This window comes from Parus major, chromosome 2, assembly GCF_001522545.3.
Source record: "Parus major isolate Abel chromosome 2, Parus_major1.1, whole genome shotgun sequence".
NCBI classification, from domain to species: domain Eukaryota; kingdom Metazoa; phylum Chordata; class Aves; order Passeriformes; family Paridae; genus Parus; species Parus major.
This window is the reverse complement of record NC_031769.1, coordinates 42,993,228-43,010,633: the sequence shown is the minus strand read 5'-3', so window position 1 is coordinate 43,010,633 and position 17,406 is coordinate 42,993,228. Positions and strand designations below refer to the sequence as shown.

Genomic DNA, 17,406 nt, shown 5'->3' with positions numbered 1-17,406 from the left:
TCATCCTTTCTCTTAAACATGTAATACACTCAAAAAAAAAATCCCTCACACCAAAAACGGTAACCAAACTCATACACAACTCTCAAATGTTTTAACTAATTTCCTTTCCTTTCAGGACCTGTCCATAAGCCTTGAGGCTCCACAGCTGGGTCCCAAAGATGCACATACTTATACGCTCCAACTATTTTGAAGTTTCATTATCAAATATGCAGTTATAAACATCCTAAGAACCATACCATGATATTTTGATTTAATACTCACCAATCTACTAAATCCTCCATAGAGGATACAGAAGCCTCCCTGATAGCCAGTAATATCAACAAAGCCTTCAATATTTCTGTAGTCATAGGAGCACAGGACCTTATTTGTTGCAGGATCAATTTGGTCAATACCTCCAGGAGTCACTTCCAGAATCACAGGTTTCCTCGTATCACTCCAGTGATGCTTATAGCAGTTATACCTCTGCAGAGAGAGCTACTTTTAGACATCTACATACGTACCATTACTACACAGCAGTAGTTCTCTACTTAGCTAGTAAGTTCAAAAAATTATATAATTTCCCTTAATGCTCTTATTTGTATTAAGAAAACTATGAAGGAAAGGAAAGTAGATGTAGATGTCAATTGACAAGGAGGTCACAGCTTAAACAATGCATGTTGAAGCAAGAACAGAATCCCAGAAGAGTCACTCCCAAAGGAAGTAAGTTCTCTTGTTGCAGAAGGTGGTCTACCCACTGACTTTCGAACACTGTGGTTAGATGAGGAAATAGCCTTTACATCAAATACTGTTATTCAGCTAATTAAATCAAGTTAAGCTAAATTTGTCACTGTAGCAAACATCTTTCATCTCCTGCAGTCATATTCCATTACAAATAAAAACTTACTTAAACCACCAAAAGTTGGAGGTCTGTTCTAAACTACAATAAGACAAAGAGGATCCCCATATTCCAGCAGTGTTACTATGTTCATGACTGAAGATTTATTCTATGCAGTACTTTAAATTACGTAAAGTAACTTTAAGCACTTGAAGTGCTATCTTCTATGACTAAAAGACAAATATAAAGTCCAGCTCTGTAGACTGCACTGCTCATTACTGTATTACCACAATTCAGTAAATGCCAATCTTGACTTATAGAAATCTTTCTAGGAAGCATCAAATGTTCAGGATGTTAAGCAGAAAATATTTAATTAGAAAGTAAAGCAAACATTGACTAATTAATCAATGTTTTTCTCCTCTCCAGATAAGAACTCCACATAGCACAGCCCTGTATTTCAACAGTAACATTCCATGTACAAGTATGAGGCTCCGGTCAATCAAAAAGAGTTCAAATATTCTACTAGTGAAGAGGCACCCAATGCTCTTGAACAAAACTCCATTTTCTCTTCTCAAAGACTTTGGCTCCAAATTCACAAAAGCTATTTTAGGTAGCACATAGCACAAGCATAAAATACATGAACAAAGCAGAAGTTTGAGTCTTTAGATAATTTTCTTAAACCACACATGATGCAGATAAGCCAGACACTCACCCGTCCTGTGATTTTTCCTTCTGAGAAGTCTGTCCTGAATCTCTGTTTTTAAAAAAGTTAACAGTGAATGAATGCAAATATGACAACCTGTCTATCCAGAAAGTCTACAATTAAGCTGACTTGTTTTATGGGACTCATTTTAAGCCTCCTCAGAAGGCTCACCATTCCACTGCAGTTTAATGTATTCAATATTTGTAGCTTTACTCACTCTTAACAAATCATACAGTACCTGCTCCAACTGACACCAGATCAAGATCATTAACATAACAGCTCAAAAAACTTGCTTTCCTACTTTTCATGCAGGGAAAGAAAGCATAGTAATCTACCACAGATGGAAATGGTAACCAAGTACTTACTGCTTGCTTGAAGAAAATAAAAATCTTACCAGTGCCTCTGTAAGGAGTTCTGTTCTGTGCTCTGTGGAAAATTTAAGTGTCTCGGATTTTTTTCCACTCCCTTTGCGAAAAGTGAGATTAAATTCTGTTCCTTGTCCTTTTCCAACAGGAGAAATACTACAGATATCTCCATAAGGCCACTAGATAGTTGAAAGTAATTAGGTTATACCATTAGTAATTTTAAAGCTACATCTCCTGCCCTTAAAACCCATAATAACCCCGTAACAAGATGACAGCAAGGATGCTATGTGACAGCATGAGCTTTAGCTTCTTATTTGATACTGTGCAAAGTAACTAAGAGTCCCAACTCCCTTCAGAGACATAGCTTAGCAGTGATCAAACTTATCCCAGATCCTTCAGAACAGTACAGCCAAAGGCAAACTACTACCTGTTGGCCAATAAAAAGAAATTGCTTTAAAGTACAAAACCCTACTGGGTATTTGTAGAGTAAACAAAGGCAAGACAGACCTTCTGTTATGTGTGCTTTTGTACACAGCTGCCACACCTTCTGGCTTTTCTGAAATCTTGTCAGACTAGATGGTTTTTCAAGCCTGAATAACACTATTCACTCTGGATAATGAACATAAGTCAAAATCAGCTTCAAAAAGGACAGTTACCTGATTTGTAACTTCCAGTGTGTTGGGGTTGTATGTGGTGATGGCATGGGTTCCAACTGAAAAGACTCGCTTATATCTAGAATACAAAAGTGTGTTAAGTTTCTCCAGAAGTCACAGGAAAACCCATACTGAACTGCAAAAATTATGTTAAGAACATATGTACAGGTTTTTGTTAGGAAATGGATATTAAATTCTTTTTTGTTAGCTTCCAGTTTACCCTTATAATATGTTAAGCTCTTTTGTTCTATATATCCATAAAGGGGACATACAGGTTAAATACTATTAAATAGATTTAGTCATGCATACATTTTCCTAAATTAGTGGCTAAGTCAGGATCAAACTCTTGGAACTTGCACTGAAAGGTACTACCAGACAGGAATAAATTCTATGAAGGCTACACAGGTAGAGGAAAAAAAAACCTCAAGCATTCCTGCATTAGTCTAAAGAAGCATTTGTCTGAAGCTGTCTCGGCCATCAGTTTTAACACAAAATCCAATTAACACAATTTGTCACAATACTGTACCAAGTCAAAGTACTACTATAGCCAAGTCTGTTTTTCTTTATCTTGAGGGAAACCAAAGATACCAAACTCTAGAAAGACTCAGATCACCAAAGCTACTGTCACTGCACATTGATATGACAGACAAGTTAACTGTCACAGGGTTTAAAGAATAGCAAGGTAGTTACTTCTGTTTCAGATGTATCAGACACAAGCAGCAGTGAGATAAAGCTAGAAAATTTAGATGCATCAAGTGCAAAATCAAAGCCTTACCATGGCTTCATTTTCTAGATAATCTTCAAAATACACCCTGAACAAAACAGACTCTTTACATATTTCTGAATCTGGGAGTTTTGAAAAAGCTAAGCAGAGTTTGGAACAGTAGATTATTAATACCTTGTTATTTGAACAAACCATGTTCTAGGGCGCTCCATCTGGAAGCCATCCAGCCCAAAAAGTAAAGCCAAACCTAACCAGAGCCAGTGCTAGTAAAGCAACAGCATCTAAACATGGATGCCCTTCTTGAACTTGAACCAAATAAAAATAATTTGGCTAGTTGTCAATATTAAAACTGATTCAGTGTAGGACTTTAAGTTTCAATTCTGGGTAAACTGTGGGTTTGCTTGGAAAAGATATTATCAACCAGATGCTTCATTAATCTGAATATGTGCCACATTAGACTGCATCAAGAGCCAGCAGGTCACTTCCATCCTTCTCTGCATTCTTGTGTTGCAGTCCTTTCTCCTCTCTCACTTGACAGGTCTGCAGCACAAGCCATCATTTCTGTAAAAAGTCAAACTTTGCACAGGTTTCAAATATATTCAGAGGAGCTCCCACATATCTCTTATAACAGGAAGGTCAGGAGCATCTATCTGACAGTCAGGTAATCTCACAAACTTAATACCCTTCCATTTTCCATTATTATTCAAATAAAAGTGCAAGCTGAAGCCTTTACTGTCCCAGAGTTTACTTAGGAACTAAAACAAGTGCTTATTTTCTTTAAAGTTTAGGAACATCTGCATTGAACTGATCTGCCACCATAATGATGTTTAACGTATTTGCCAAACCTATTTGCTTTTCGACATAGTTGAAATTTCCTTATTTAAGATGCAGGTTAAAGAAGTCATGAAGTAATGAAGCAAAATGTTTGATGCAACTCTACCTGCTAATAATTCCACTACATTCAGCCTGTCAAAGAATGCTCCAGTTCTTAGTTTATAAGAAGAAACCAACTTCTCCTTTTGTTGCGCAATGTAGGTAAGTATTCTGTCTTTTATACAATTTATAAATAAGGCTTAAGTTCTTTAGGACAGCATATCACAAGTAATAAAGCTCTTTATTACTTGCTCAAGGTTTTGTTTACTTAGCCTGCTATGAGCCTCACAGTGCTTTGTCACAGAGTAAGGATTTGCAACCATTACACAAAACTGAAGACCAGCTTCCAAACATCATAGCCCCTTCCTTTTCTCCCCTTATGCTCAAGCCTACATTTCAAGATTCAGGAAGCATTTATTATCCAGAGTTTTTAATATGTAATGGGATGAGGAACACAAGAGAGAACAGCAGTTTTGCTGAGTTGCCATTTGCCTTGTTTCCTCTCCCCAGGTAAATTCAGAAGACCCAAGTTTTGTTCCATTAACAGAGGAGATTCAGAAGTCAGCTTTTACATGTGGTCTACTCTTGCCCAGAATTTCACCTATAAATATGTAAGAAAGGTATTCATACCTCCAGGACTTCAAGAGTTTACTATTAATTATCTCTCAAACTACTCTGCAGTACTGTCTAATACCAAGCTGTTTTGTGAAGAGTTGAACCAAATGTCCTCTTCCCCATAAAAAAGCCTGATCACTGGTTATTTCAAAGCACGGAGAGACCTTTAAAATCAGAATGAACCTGGCAGATAAATTTCATACCACCACACCCAACAAAAAAATATTTTTCATTAATTTTACAGATCTACAGATTAACACTGAAGCATCATCTTTTGCACTACTGGAAAATACTTTATGGACACACAGAGCCCATATTCAAAGTGACAAATTCTATGAGTAGTCAAAATGATTCAGGCTCATTTAGCACCACACATTAAGTTACTGGGGTTTTTTAACATTATACATAGATTATACTGAGAATGTATAACTATGAACTGAGTGGACTAAAGAATTCAAATAGAAAATTACTGAAAACCAAATAAGCTTCTGCTGCAACAAACAAGAGGCAACTACATACTAAATACTTCTTTGCCCCTCACTATGAAAGAACTAACACGTCACCGAATTTGTAAACTAAACGTGTTCTAGACTTTAGACTCAGCCTAAAGTTCTATAAGACTTCCCTAAGTGTACCAGAACATTACAGTCAAGGTTCAAGACCATAACTTCAAGAGCTTGCCTCAGGCTCTTAAATGAGAGAAGTTGGGCATAAGAAGAAATCTGAGGTTTATGTATTTGATTTTCACCAACTGGCTCACATCACATGCACACTAAACTTGCACATATGCCACAGAAAATTCTAAGGAAGAGACCAGACATTTTCTGCTGGGGAACAGAAAGATTAGGAGGGACAAACTGTTCTAATATTCTACTGCAATATAGTATCTTATTGTTACTAAGGAAAGTAGTTTATTCACCCATGCCCACATGATTCCAAATGCATGGATCATAACTCAGGTAAGACTCCATTTACACAAGTACCGGATACAATTCTACTGAGATAAAACTAAATACTAAACAATTTCTTTCAAGTCAATTGAAACTCTGACTTGGTAGAGGAAAGATTTTGCACTCAGAGAGCTACTCAGTGTAGTCTGGACTCTGAACTACCCAGAGTTTTAATTTTTTCTGACAAAAAAGCAGGGAGCTCTTTGATTAGACATTGAAGCAACCTCATGGTTCTTCAAAGCACAACTGTGAAAGATTCGTGACTGCTGCTCCTTGCAAACCCATTCTCCTTTCCTTCTCAGTATTCCCAGTCTTTGATAGGATGAATGTGTCAGACAAAAAGAAAAAAAAAAATCAAAAAAAAATCAACCAATTTCAATTTACTGGTCAACCAACAGATTTGGACAATACCTCTTCATAAAACCATTAGAAACCAATCAGGCCTCATGTTCCCAAGGTGCAGATAAATCACCCTCTTTGTTATGCTGAAATTTAGAAAGCAAGGAAAAGCCCCATTCTACAGAGATACTATGCATGTGAAAAGAAAAGTGGGTAAGCATACCAAATAAAGTTCTGTAACAGCTGACTTCAGACATAGCAAAACAGATACCAGTTAGGATAACTTAGTGGAAAATTTTATTAGACATTCCCAAGCTTTTGTAGACAGAAGCATAACCAAATATTCATTTTTAGATCCAAAACCCCCATTAGGATCAGATTTATTTCTATTAGCAGGATTTTTCAAATTATCTCAGTTAGTAGTTTAACTGTTTAAATAATCTGTTACACAACTTCTTAGGTGTACGTATGTATATATGATACTCATCTATTAACGTATATAAAACACTACTCCTCCATAAACCTGTCCTGAGAAGAAACATTTCCACTTTAAAATTAGTGTTTTATTATTAAATTCAAGGGACCCAGAAGGTGACAAGGTTAGATGGTCCATTTCAGAGCTACACTGCAGTGTGGGAACATAAGCAGAAGAAGGCTAAACCACAGTGTTTAAAATCCAAACTGATTCCAGTAAAGATACATTTAATTCAGACACTGAGCACCAGGAGCCTTTAGTTCAATTTTCATTCATCAGCTGGATGAAGTTAAAGCTATGCAGTTAAATCCAATAAAAACGAGGAAAAAATGACACAAAACTTTAAAAACAAAAACCCAAAATTAACAAACTACTTACTTTCCCCTCCATGAATGTTTTGTTGTGTAGAAACAAGCAAGATCTCTGTTTTCTCTAATTATATTCATTCTGTGCCAACACCTGAAAACAAAGGAGACATCCTGTTAGCACTCAGGATTCTTATTTAAAACCAAAGTTCACTAATCATCAATATGCTTCAAGACAAAAATACTTTGTTTTTAAACTCATCTTTACCAAACAATACATGGACCAAGTTGCACAAGAATTATTAGTTTCTTCACTGCATTTTTTACACTAGCTACTCCTTAACAGTACCAGGTTAAAGTAAGTTATACCCTATTTGTCATATTACAATCACTCTACTTTCATTGCACCTCTGCACATTCAAATTCAAGTATATTTTATGTCATCTCCAAAATACTTTATTCCTGAAAATTGTATGATATAAAATTATTTGAGTAGCCTCTCTACCTGTAACTCCAGCTAAACCAAAGTCCTACTGCAATTCTGAAATAAACAGTAAGGAGATACTTGGATACATTGAACAGTTTGTTTTCCAGTCTGAAACAGAATTTGAGGTTGAGAAACTTACTTACTAGCTAAGCATTGTGAGAGCATTAAAGAGCTGACTAAGTACCATTCATGTGCTGTAAAAATTTAAGCAATCTCACCACTAACATCCTGACATGCTTATTTCATACAGGAATATCTATTCCCTAAACACACATGGAGGAATTTTGTGAAACTTGCCTAAAACTGCTCAAGTGGATCATTGCTTTAGGAGCTGCTAAGTTCTGAGGAATGCTTCTAAATACTCCTGTTTTCAATGCCTGAAACAAATGCATGTTGAGTAGTTAGGAAATTCATTTCCCTTTTATTTGACTATGTTGTCATTGCATATACAAGGAACTTAGGCAGACATTCCCTGATTAAGTACAAGAGTGAAGTTGTCACTCTCCATTTACTGCTACAGCAATAGCTTTATTTTCAAATGTGTTAAATCAGGTTTCCCTGTTACTGATTGAAGACTGGTATTACTCGCAGGTTCGCACCAGTAACACAGTGGCATCCCCAAAACATCACACACTAACTCTGGCCTGAAAGAACACAGCTTGCCTGAAGCAACTCCCAAGTAACCCAATCCCAGTCAGTACCCCAGTGAAAGTTAGATAACAACCCATTATCTTTTTACATCTGCTTGACTTGGCAAAGAAAGATTTCTTCTTTTGAGATGGATGCCCTGTAACATTAGCTCATCGCTAATTTTTACCCTCTACAACTTCAGGTTATTTTCTTTCTGAACAAAGGCTGTAGCAGTTATGGAGTCATAAGCATGAAGAATGGAAAACCTGCTCCAAATGAACTCTAGAATTCCTTCCCTCAGGTGAAGAACCAGCACAATCATCACTACCTACTGAAGGAAATTTGAGGTACTGCCTCTGGGAAGAGAGAACAGTATTTACGTGTTTCAGTGACTCAGTCTTTGAGTCAAATCTTCAAAGCTAATATGTCAATGACTTGTGGCAACTTAAATTCTCTAAAGCCAGTCTTTGGAAACAAAGTTTTATGAGGGGCAGGATATTCAACAGAATTATTGCAACTGACTGCTGCAATCATCTACCTGGACCTGGGCATTTGACACTGTTCAGCCTGACATCCTGCCCCTAAACTGAAGTAACACAGATTTGACACAGACCACTCAGTCGATAGGGAGTTGTATGGAGGGTTGCACTCAAGGAGTTGCAGTCAATGGCTCAACGTTAATGTGGTAATAGTGACAACTGGCATTCCTCAGGGGTCAAGATTGAGACTGGCACTGTGTTAACATCTTTGTCAGAGATATGGACAGCGGACTCTCTGCAAGTTTGTTGATGACACCAAGCAGTGTGGTGCCATCAACAGGCAGGAGGGAAGGGATGACATCTAAAGGGACTCTGACAGGTGAAAGAGGTAGGTCTGTGCCAACCTCACAAAGTTCAATAAGGCCACATGCAAGACCCTGCACGTGGACTGGGCCATCCCAAGCACAAATACAAGCTTGGTGGAGAATGGCTTGAAAGCAGCCCTGAGGGGGATTTGGGTGTGTTGATCAGAAATTTGACACAACCCAGCAGTATGCACTCACAGCCCAGAACCATATTCTAAGTTGCACCAAACCAAAACTGGCCAGCAGGCCAAGAGAGGTGATTCTTCTGCTCTGCTCTTGTGAGTCCCCCACCTGCAGTACTGTGTCCAGCTCTGGGGCTCCCAACATAAGAATGACCTTTTGGAGTGAGAACCTCACATCTTTTGGAGTGAGTTTAGAGGAGAGCCACAAAGATGGCCAGGGAGGGAGCTGAAGCACCACTCCTATGGAGACAGGCCGAGACCTGGGGCTGTGCAGCCTGGAGAAAAGGCAGCTCCAGGGAGAACTTAGAACAGCCTTCCAGTACCTAATGGAACCTGCAAGAAAGCCAGCAGGGCTTTCTGCATGTAGTGACAGGACACAGTGACAGCTTTAAACTGAAAGAGGGGAGGGTTAGGCTGGATGTTAGGATTAAATTATTTATTGTGAGGATGGTGAGGCACTGGAACAGGTTGCCCAGAGAAGTTCTGGACACCCCATTACCCCAGCCCTGGAAGTGCTCAAGGCCAGGTTGGATGGGTCTTGAGCAATTTGGTCAAGTGAAAAGTGTTCCTGCCCATGCCAACAAGGTTGGAACTAGATGATCTTTAAGGTCCTTTCCCACCCAAAGCATTCTATGATTACTCCTTAAGTTCTCCTTTTTGCTTGGTTTAAGAACTATTATTATTATTTTTACCATGTATAAGAATCAAAACAATATGCTATATCCAAACTACACTGATCTTACTATACAGCAGCACACTTTAGATCTGGTAGTTTTGTTTTAAAGTTATCTTACAAAGCAACATGCCATATATGCAACCTCTCTTTTTTCATACTCTTCATGCCTCTCTTTCAAAGCCATTTTCTTGACATTGACTAAAGTATTAGTAAAAATAAAATAAGATGCTTATAACAAGACTAGCTCCACTAAGCACAGGATTAAAAGATCTATTTATCTGTAATTCCATTTTCACCAATACCAGACTCCTCTGACCAGGAGGTCTCCCAAACCTAAACACCACTTGCTCTAGAGTATTTAAAGCAAGATGTTTTCAGTGTTGCAAATATCTACTCCTAGTAAAGTAAAAAACACTCATTTATGAGCTACCAGCAGTTCCAGTATTTTTAACACTAGCATCTCACTAGAATCAGGATACTGATGCATGAAGTATTGTACCTGAAACGCAAGTGATGAATTCACCAGACTGCTTTTTTGTTTAGATGAAAACCAATAAAATCATTTAGCTTTGATGCTTTACTCACAGTTCTGGGCAACGATTGCAACCATCCCTCCCACTGAGGAGACTTACCGCAGGGGTAATATATGCCCAAGTCTACTAACAATTAATTCTTGTACACATTTTCCAGCAGTTTAACAGAGAAAAAAGGCAAACAATAGCTTAGTGTTCTGAGCTGCTGTGGTAAAGCCCAGCAATTATTTTCCAGTTGTCTTTGATTCCACAGTAAGAGCAAGATGAAAAAAATACTTCATACCAAAGGCAAAGATATTTCAGAAGAAACCAAGTTCTCTTCCTTTACACATTCCAGCAGAACCAGTGTGGCATCCCTCTTGTACTATCTACAGTATCTACAGTGTGATACACTGTAATTTGAGCACCTAAGACAGTATAACCATTGACTTTGCAGAATAGACCAGGCATTACCATTAATCAAGTATTGCCAGTGTAAGCTATAGTGGCCTCCTCAGCTACATATTAATTTCCTAAAATATGACAACATTCTTGTTACCTTTACCTCTTCTTCCTGCATTCAATAGAGCTTTAAAAAGTTGACTGATTTAACATAAAAATTGAGTGAAATTTGTTATCTCACTCATAAAAGCATCCAAGACAATAAAGCACTAACTAGAGCAATCATCTTAATGTTCTGGGGTACCTAGGAGTAGAGAAATCACAACTTCAAAGGCTATTTTGAATACTTTGTAGCACAGCTATTGCATACCCTATACTGATGGTTTTCAAAGTTTTGATACTAGATAAACACCCAGATGTTCTATTTCCACTGCAGCAGAGGCAAAACCTACTTTGAAAGTAGCAGTTTGTAAATGTGATTTGCTTGGTTGAGAGTGGGCATGCTGAATGCAGACTGTAGTTAATCCAAGAATTCTGCAAGCAAAGTGTGGTCAACAACTTGCAACTTCTTTTGGGAGCCCAACTAAAGCACTCTCCAAAATAGCCTCCCAATATTTTAATCAGCTTTTTCACAGGACTGAAGTTAAACAATACTTTCCTATTTGGTTCCTGTAGTACTGTAAATAGCAGTGAAATGGCTTTAGGGGACGAGCTGAAACCACATTTTCGTGTGCCTCATGTACCAGAAATAGCAACCCCTTAAACTAAAGGGCCTGAACTGCTTTCAGGACTCCCCCTGCCTCAGAGTTCAAGCTACACAGCATCATAGAATAGTTTGAGTTGAAAAGGACCTTTTATACAAGTAGGTATATTACACAAGCTATATTCTACTTGCATGCACTTTCCACTTTTCCAGGATTTCACATTCTTTAGACAAAAGTACCATCTGGGAAAACAATCTATTTTAGGAAACCGAGACAAGTCAGTCCCAAACCAGCACTTGTGGAGTCAGAAGAAAAACTGTGACCGTGCAGACATCAAAGCAATAAGCACAGCTGTAATTACATGTATGTTTCCTTCAATTTATTGAATAAATTGAAGTTTGAACAGTCAGAAGTTCGGACATAGGTTCAAAGTTTGGTGCCGAATTCAGATTTCAGTTTTTTTCCTGATTACATTATCTCTCTATTATTACAAAGCCTCAATATCTTTCTTAAACGAAAGGTAGGATTCAGAGCTGCACACAGGATTATTATTCTCTTCTACTGCAAGGAGGAGTAAAAGAAATGCTGATAAGAAACTGAGATTTCTTGGGCAAAAGAAAAAGAGAAATGCAGATAAGAAACTGTGATTTTGTTTTAAAGGTTTCTTCCAGCATGGCTGAATACAAGCTAAAGTTCCTGGAAAGTCTTTACTACACAGGGACAGATACTCATAGCAAGCTCAAGTGTGACTTTTCTGAGAAATAGAAGACATACTTGTGAGCATAAAAACAGGAACCAACTGAAAAGAAATGAGAGCAAAGCACTAAAAAAACCCCTAAGTTTCTGTTATTCTGTGGTTCTACATACCTGACTGCTAGCTTAAAGGCCTGGAGCCTGATTTCCAGTCATCTACACCTCTGTAGCTTTATATTTATTATTTAAGTAAGTGAGTTTCTCTGCACTGAAATGTTTTAGCTGTCTACATTTCAGCCTCCTCTTTCATTGTGGTCGCTAACTGGCAGAGTTTTAACTTCAAACAGACTCTTTCTAACAAGCATTAAGTTTTCCTCTTCCTTGAACAGTACTCTTTTCCTAAAGTACTACAGCCTAATAAGCTGTAGAAACAGATTTCATCTGTAGTGTAGGAACTCCCAGTCCTTTCTGTAAGAGGGAAAGGAGATAAGACCCACCAGATCTTTAAAAGAAGCTACATGCAACCTGCCTCAGTGATAGCAGCAATCCCACCTTTAGTGGCCCACAACAGAAACAGGCTGAGAATCTCAGCCTTACTGCTACATAAATGATAGTGACAACATTAGAGTCCATCCTCCAGGTACCCCATTCCCTCACTAAGGACCAGTATAATAGATAAGAAAAAGCGTGGAAGACTCTGGTTCACTGGTAAAGCAGAATGCTAATATAAATTTAAAAGGAAACCAATCTGATTAACCAGCTAGACAGGTGAGTATCAGAACAAAAGTGTATCCACTAACTAAGGGAAGGAAGAAAAAAGAAGTGTTCCTTTAAGTCATAGTTTAGCAATCCTGTCATATTTCTTCAGAGTAATGTTCTGTTTTACTAGTGCAGCAAGACAGTTGTTAATTTTTTTTGACCCGAGAATAGTTTTTTGGAAGCAAATCAGGAAGCTAAGCAGTTGAAGGTTAACACTTCAAGATATGGTTGAATGCCAGCAGAAGAATTATTAAGTCAGTAAGTTTCACTTACTGAGCTTCAAACAAGTCAAAAGCAAAGTCACCTCCTCAGTATGAAAAACAGAGCTTTGCTTTAAAGACCAAGCCTCAGCATAACACTTAAAATCTGGAAATACAAAGTGATTCAGTCCCTCAGGACAAATATGTGTTTGGAAACTATGAAAAATGCCACATGACACCCACAGGAGCAAGCAATACATATGAAATAAATCTTTTTAAAAATGTGTTCCAACAAGGCTAAAATACAAGGTTAAAGTTCCCGGAAAGTCTATATACCACACAGATAGAAATACAGCTCTGTCTCCAAACACTCAGATATCTGCTCCAAGTGGAAAAAACTCTCAGTAATAATAGAAAGGCGCCAGTAACTTCTAGCTAAGTGTTCTGGCACTTGGCTGCCTATAGTAGGCAGGAATTAGACCAAGCTGCATATATATGAAATGAAGCAGGCTAGAGCCAAGCACAATTTTCACATCTGTAATGCTGGTCCTGTTATCATGATTTTATTCATCAGACTGTAGAGTATCCTCCTAAGTCAGTCCTAAATGAAACTCAAGTCACTAGTAGTTCCTTCAATAGCCTCCTCCTTTTCAACATATCTCACTACATGCAAGTAGCCTATGCAGACAAATCTAGTAATCAACAACAAAAAAAAGACTTCACCTTCGGAGAACTTAAATTCTAAACAAGGACTATTTTCTGAAATGCAGTATTATCTAACCAGTGCTAAGTAAGATGAAACAAGCACTTGTCCACTCAATTTCATTTACTACAACCATCACAGATCTTATTCATGAAAGAGCAAAGGAGAAAAAGGGAAAACACAATTCAGATTAGATTAACTTCAAAAGCAGCCACACAGCAGAGATTAAGTGCATTCACAGGAAGTCTGTGAATAAACTTCTGGGCCTATGTTTCCCCCCTAGCAGAATGCTCAAACACTCCCTCAGCTCGAGAGCACCAAGCCAAAAAGAGAAAAAAGATCTCTCCCTCCCAAACTGAAGTGCTAAGACAAACTTTTTATGGCCCAGAACCCAGCCCTCAGTAGAGGCACAGCTATGAAGGCACAAACTTCACACCACAAGACAGGAAAATCTATCCCAAAGACTGCTGGCAGCTCACCGCAGACAGAAAACCATCCAATATGACTACTTGTTTTGACTTTCAGAAAACAAAAAGCAAGCTAAAAGCATGCATGGAAGAAATTCAAAAGCTCTTGGAAAAATAAGAACATTAAGGGTAGATTTTCTGAAAGATGCATTTACTTCTGTTCATGGTCTTCAGGCATACTGTTAGCACACAAAAAAGAAACAAAATCTCATCTCTGTGAAAGCGTATCTCCACCACATCTCTCCCACCCTTCATAAATTATTTCCCAAAGCATCTCCTGACGGGTATATTTTGATCTGAGGGCAAGAGGAGAAAAATAACGTTCCTTTTTTCTTAAATAGACACATCAATACTCTTCTAATAAAGAGGACAAATTCTGCCCGGAGGCTACAGAAGCCGCATCAGGTGTGGGGCATGCCGAGAGAAGCACCGGGCAGGCTGAAGCTGGAGAACTACCCCAGCCCTCTCCTCTGCTCGGACACAGGAAGCGAAGCGGCTGGTGACAGGTACCACACTGGGGACGCCCGCTCACAGCCCCAGGCCCCTCACGGCTGGGGCAGGAGCGGGCACCATCAGCCCCCGGGCGGCAGAGCGAGCGCTGCCCCAGCCCCGACCCCGCTCCCCGCGGCTCAGGCGCGCCCCCCGCCCGCCCAACCCACCCGGCCCCGAGCACCGCCCGGAACCGTGGAAGGAGGCGGGGGCTGCTGCCGCCGCCCCCTCACCTCCCCCGCCGCTGGCATTTACCTGGCCGGGGAGCCCGCGCTGCCCGGACCTGCCCCCACCAGCAATGCGCTTCCCCGGCGATAAGGGCGAAGGGGCACCGAGCGAAGCTCTCACCCCTCACCCTCCGGCCAGCCGGGCGGGCGGCAGCCGCTACACCGCTCCCACTGCCTCAGAGACTGGCTCTGGAGGCCGCCATCTTAGCTCGGGCAGCGAGACCGCCCCCTCGGCGCAGCCGCCGTGCGGCCCGGGGCCGTCACGGGACGCGGTCACCTGATGTGCTCCGCGCTGCCTTCCCCCTTCCCGCCGCCCGCCCTCCCTCCTTCCTTCCTTCCTTCCTACCCTCGCCCCTTGCCCTGCCCTGCCCTGCCCTGCCTTGTTCTGCCGGGAACCGGCATGGCTCCCTGCGCAGGCGCCGCGCAGCCGGGGGCAAAGTGTCCCCCGCGCCCGCCTTGCGTCGCCTCAGGACTGACAGTGACCGGTGGGGTCCTGCCCGAGCGTCACCAGGCCGGGAAAGGCGCGTTGAACTGTTAAAAAGCCAGAGTACGCTGTTTAATTATGCACATTACTTACGTGGCCTTAAAAGCCATGTTAAAATGCCACATTAAGGCTGTGGAGACTGAATCACTGATTTATGTGGTTGGCTAACGGCGCTCCAGATTTGTTACTGGACTCTTGAGCTCCCCGTCAACTTCCCTATATTCTGCACCAGATGTAAGGTTTCCCAAAAATGTTGTGAACTACGGCAGCATTGTAACACGAGCTCCTTAAAATGCCTACTGAATGGCATAAATATTTCGAATATTTTTAAATGACTTGCATTAGAATACTATGGCCTTTCCCTTAAAACACTGTCATTAAAGTCTGCAGATGAAGAGTGAAATGAGGAAAAAACAGTAAGTGGAACTATCTTGCAGAAAAAAAAATAAAAATAAAAATCTCAGGTGTTAAATTTTTTAAATATCCTTAAATATCCTTTTCATCATCATATGGACTCTTAAGAAACAGCATGTACCTGAGTCAGGGGAGGTTGGATATCAGGAGAAAGATTTTCACCCAGAGTGTGGTCAGGCACTGGAACAGCAGAAAAGTGGTCACAGCACCAAACCTGAAAGAGCTCGAGAAGCTTTTGGACAATGCTCTTGGGCATATGGTGTGATTCCTGGGGTGTCCTGTGCAGGGCTGGGAGTTAGAGTCAATGATCCTTGTGGTTCCCTTCCAACTCAGGGTATTCTGTGATTCTATGACAAACTATCTGTCTTATATGTTGCTTAAGATATTTAAATACTAGTCAGTCATCCTTTTGATGAATCTAGTCCTCTGAATCTGGGGCACTGTGATGAAATAGCACTGATGGGAAAATAACAGTACTTTGGGGAAGCTGATAAATTGCTTTTGGTTACAGAACTTCAAGAGAGGAAAAAAAAAGATTTAATGTTTTATTAATATACTAGGAATTGTAGGACTAATTTCAGAGGGAGGTCATATGATTCAGAAGAGTTTCTTCGAGCACATGGAAGAGTTTTTGGACAGGTTTGGAGTGATTTCTGGGTTTGTTGATTAGTTGGCTCAGAGGGTTTTTGGTTCAGGGGTGTTGATTTTGTTTCAGTACTTATTTTGTGTTGTCAATATAGGTAGGTAAAGTACATCAAATAAAGCAACAGTTTGTTAGCTGTTTATTACTTAGGAACAAAGAATGACACTTGCGTAATGAAATTGATGTAAAAAAGTAGTAATCTATGTTTTTGTGGATGGATTTTAATCTGAAAGCACAGATTATATTTCAGTATATTTATTCAGCTCAAGCTAGTATTTCAGTAACTGTGTTTTCCTCTATTTTTGGACATGCTCTTGCATAAGTAGTGGTATTAACTTTTGATCTAATGCAAACAACTGATGAAAGGAGGATGCATTAAGACAGAGAAAATTTGAGAGATAGTGAAATAAGAATTCTGAAATTATTCAGAGAAAAAATGAACAAGGGAAGTGTGTTTAGCAATTCAGACAGGAAGTTATAGAAATTATATTGTACAACATGGTAGGAAATCTTTCAGAAATTAAAGCAGACCAGGATTTCATTACTGTCTTACTGTAAAGTATGTGTTAAGTTACCTTGTGTGCAGAAAAAATTCTGCTTTGCTCGGTCATTTTTTCTTGTGAGATGATACTACTGGATATTTTTAGAGATAGGATCTAATTGTTCTGTTTAACTAAAGGTTTGTGAAAATGCTGCAATACAAAAATTGTGTTTTTAACGCCTCGAATTTAAAAGTTTGCTATTTTAATTTAAAAGGAAAGTGAACAAAATCCTCACTCCATTAATGTCAATGGCAGTTTTGTTATTACCTGTGTCTAACACAGGTAGTATTTTGCCCTTAGTTTTCCCAGTCACTTACAGAATCAGAAATTGTATCAGAGCCATTCCCATTATGAAAATAACAATAACAAAACACAGGTTTCATGCCTTCTTGGGAGATAAAATGTTAAATTGCTTCAATCCACTTTGGAGAAGCAAAACCAAGTTTAGTTCTTCCAGATCTTTCACCTGAAGTACTCCAAATGTCGATCTGACCTTGTCCATTTAAATGCTTCCATTTGCAAAAGAGTTCAG

The 17,406-nt window shown here is 39.5% G+C and overlaps 1 protein-coding gene across 3 annotated transcripts in view; it reads right to left on the bottom strand.

Annotated features, from left to right (window-relative positions):
* Nucleotides 1–15,019, bottom strand: part of DNAJC13 (DnaJ heat shock protein family (Hsp40) member C13) — a 57,091-nt gene extending 42,072 nt beyond the window's left edge. For 2 of the 3 annotated variants that reach the window (XM_015617112.3, XM_015617113.3), the window contains exons 1-6: nucleotides 14,820–15,018; nucleotides 6,890–6,970; nucleotides 2,539–2,614; nucleotides 1,912–2,061; nucleotides 1,527–1,568; nucleotides 262–462 (exon numbers count right to left, since the gene is read on the bottom strand). In XM_015617112.3, the coding sequence (XP_015472598.1) occupies nucleotides 262–462; nucleotides 1,527–1,568; nucleotides 1,912–2,061; nucleotides 2,539–2,614; nucleotides 6,890–6,957 (537 nt within the window). In that variant the 5' untranslated portion in view covers nucleotides 6,958–6,970; nucleotides 14,820–15,018. Of the gene's footprint in view, nucleotides 1–261; nucleotides 463–1,526; nucleotides 1,569–1,911; nucleotides 2,062–2,538; nucleotides 2,615–6,889; nucleotides 6,971–14,819 lie in introns of all 3 variants that reach the window. The other variant, XR_001519287.2, reaches the window with a different exon arrangement.
* Nucleotides 15,020–17,406: the final 2,387 nt, after the last annotated feature.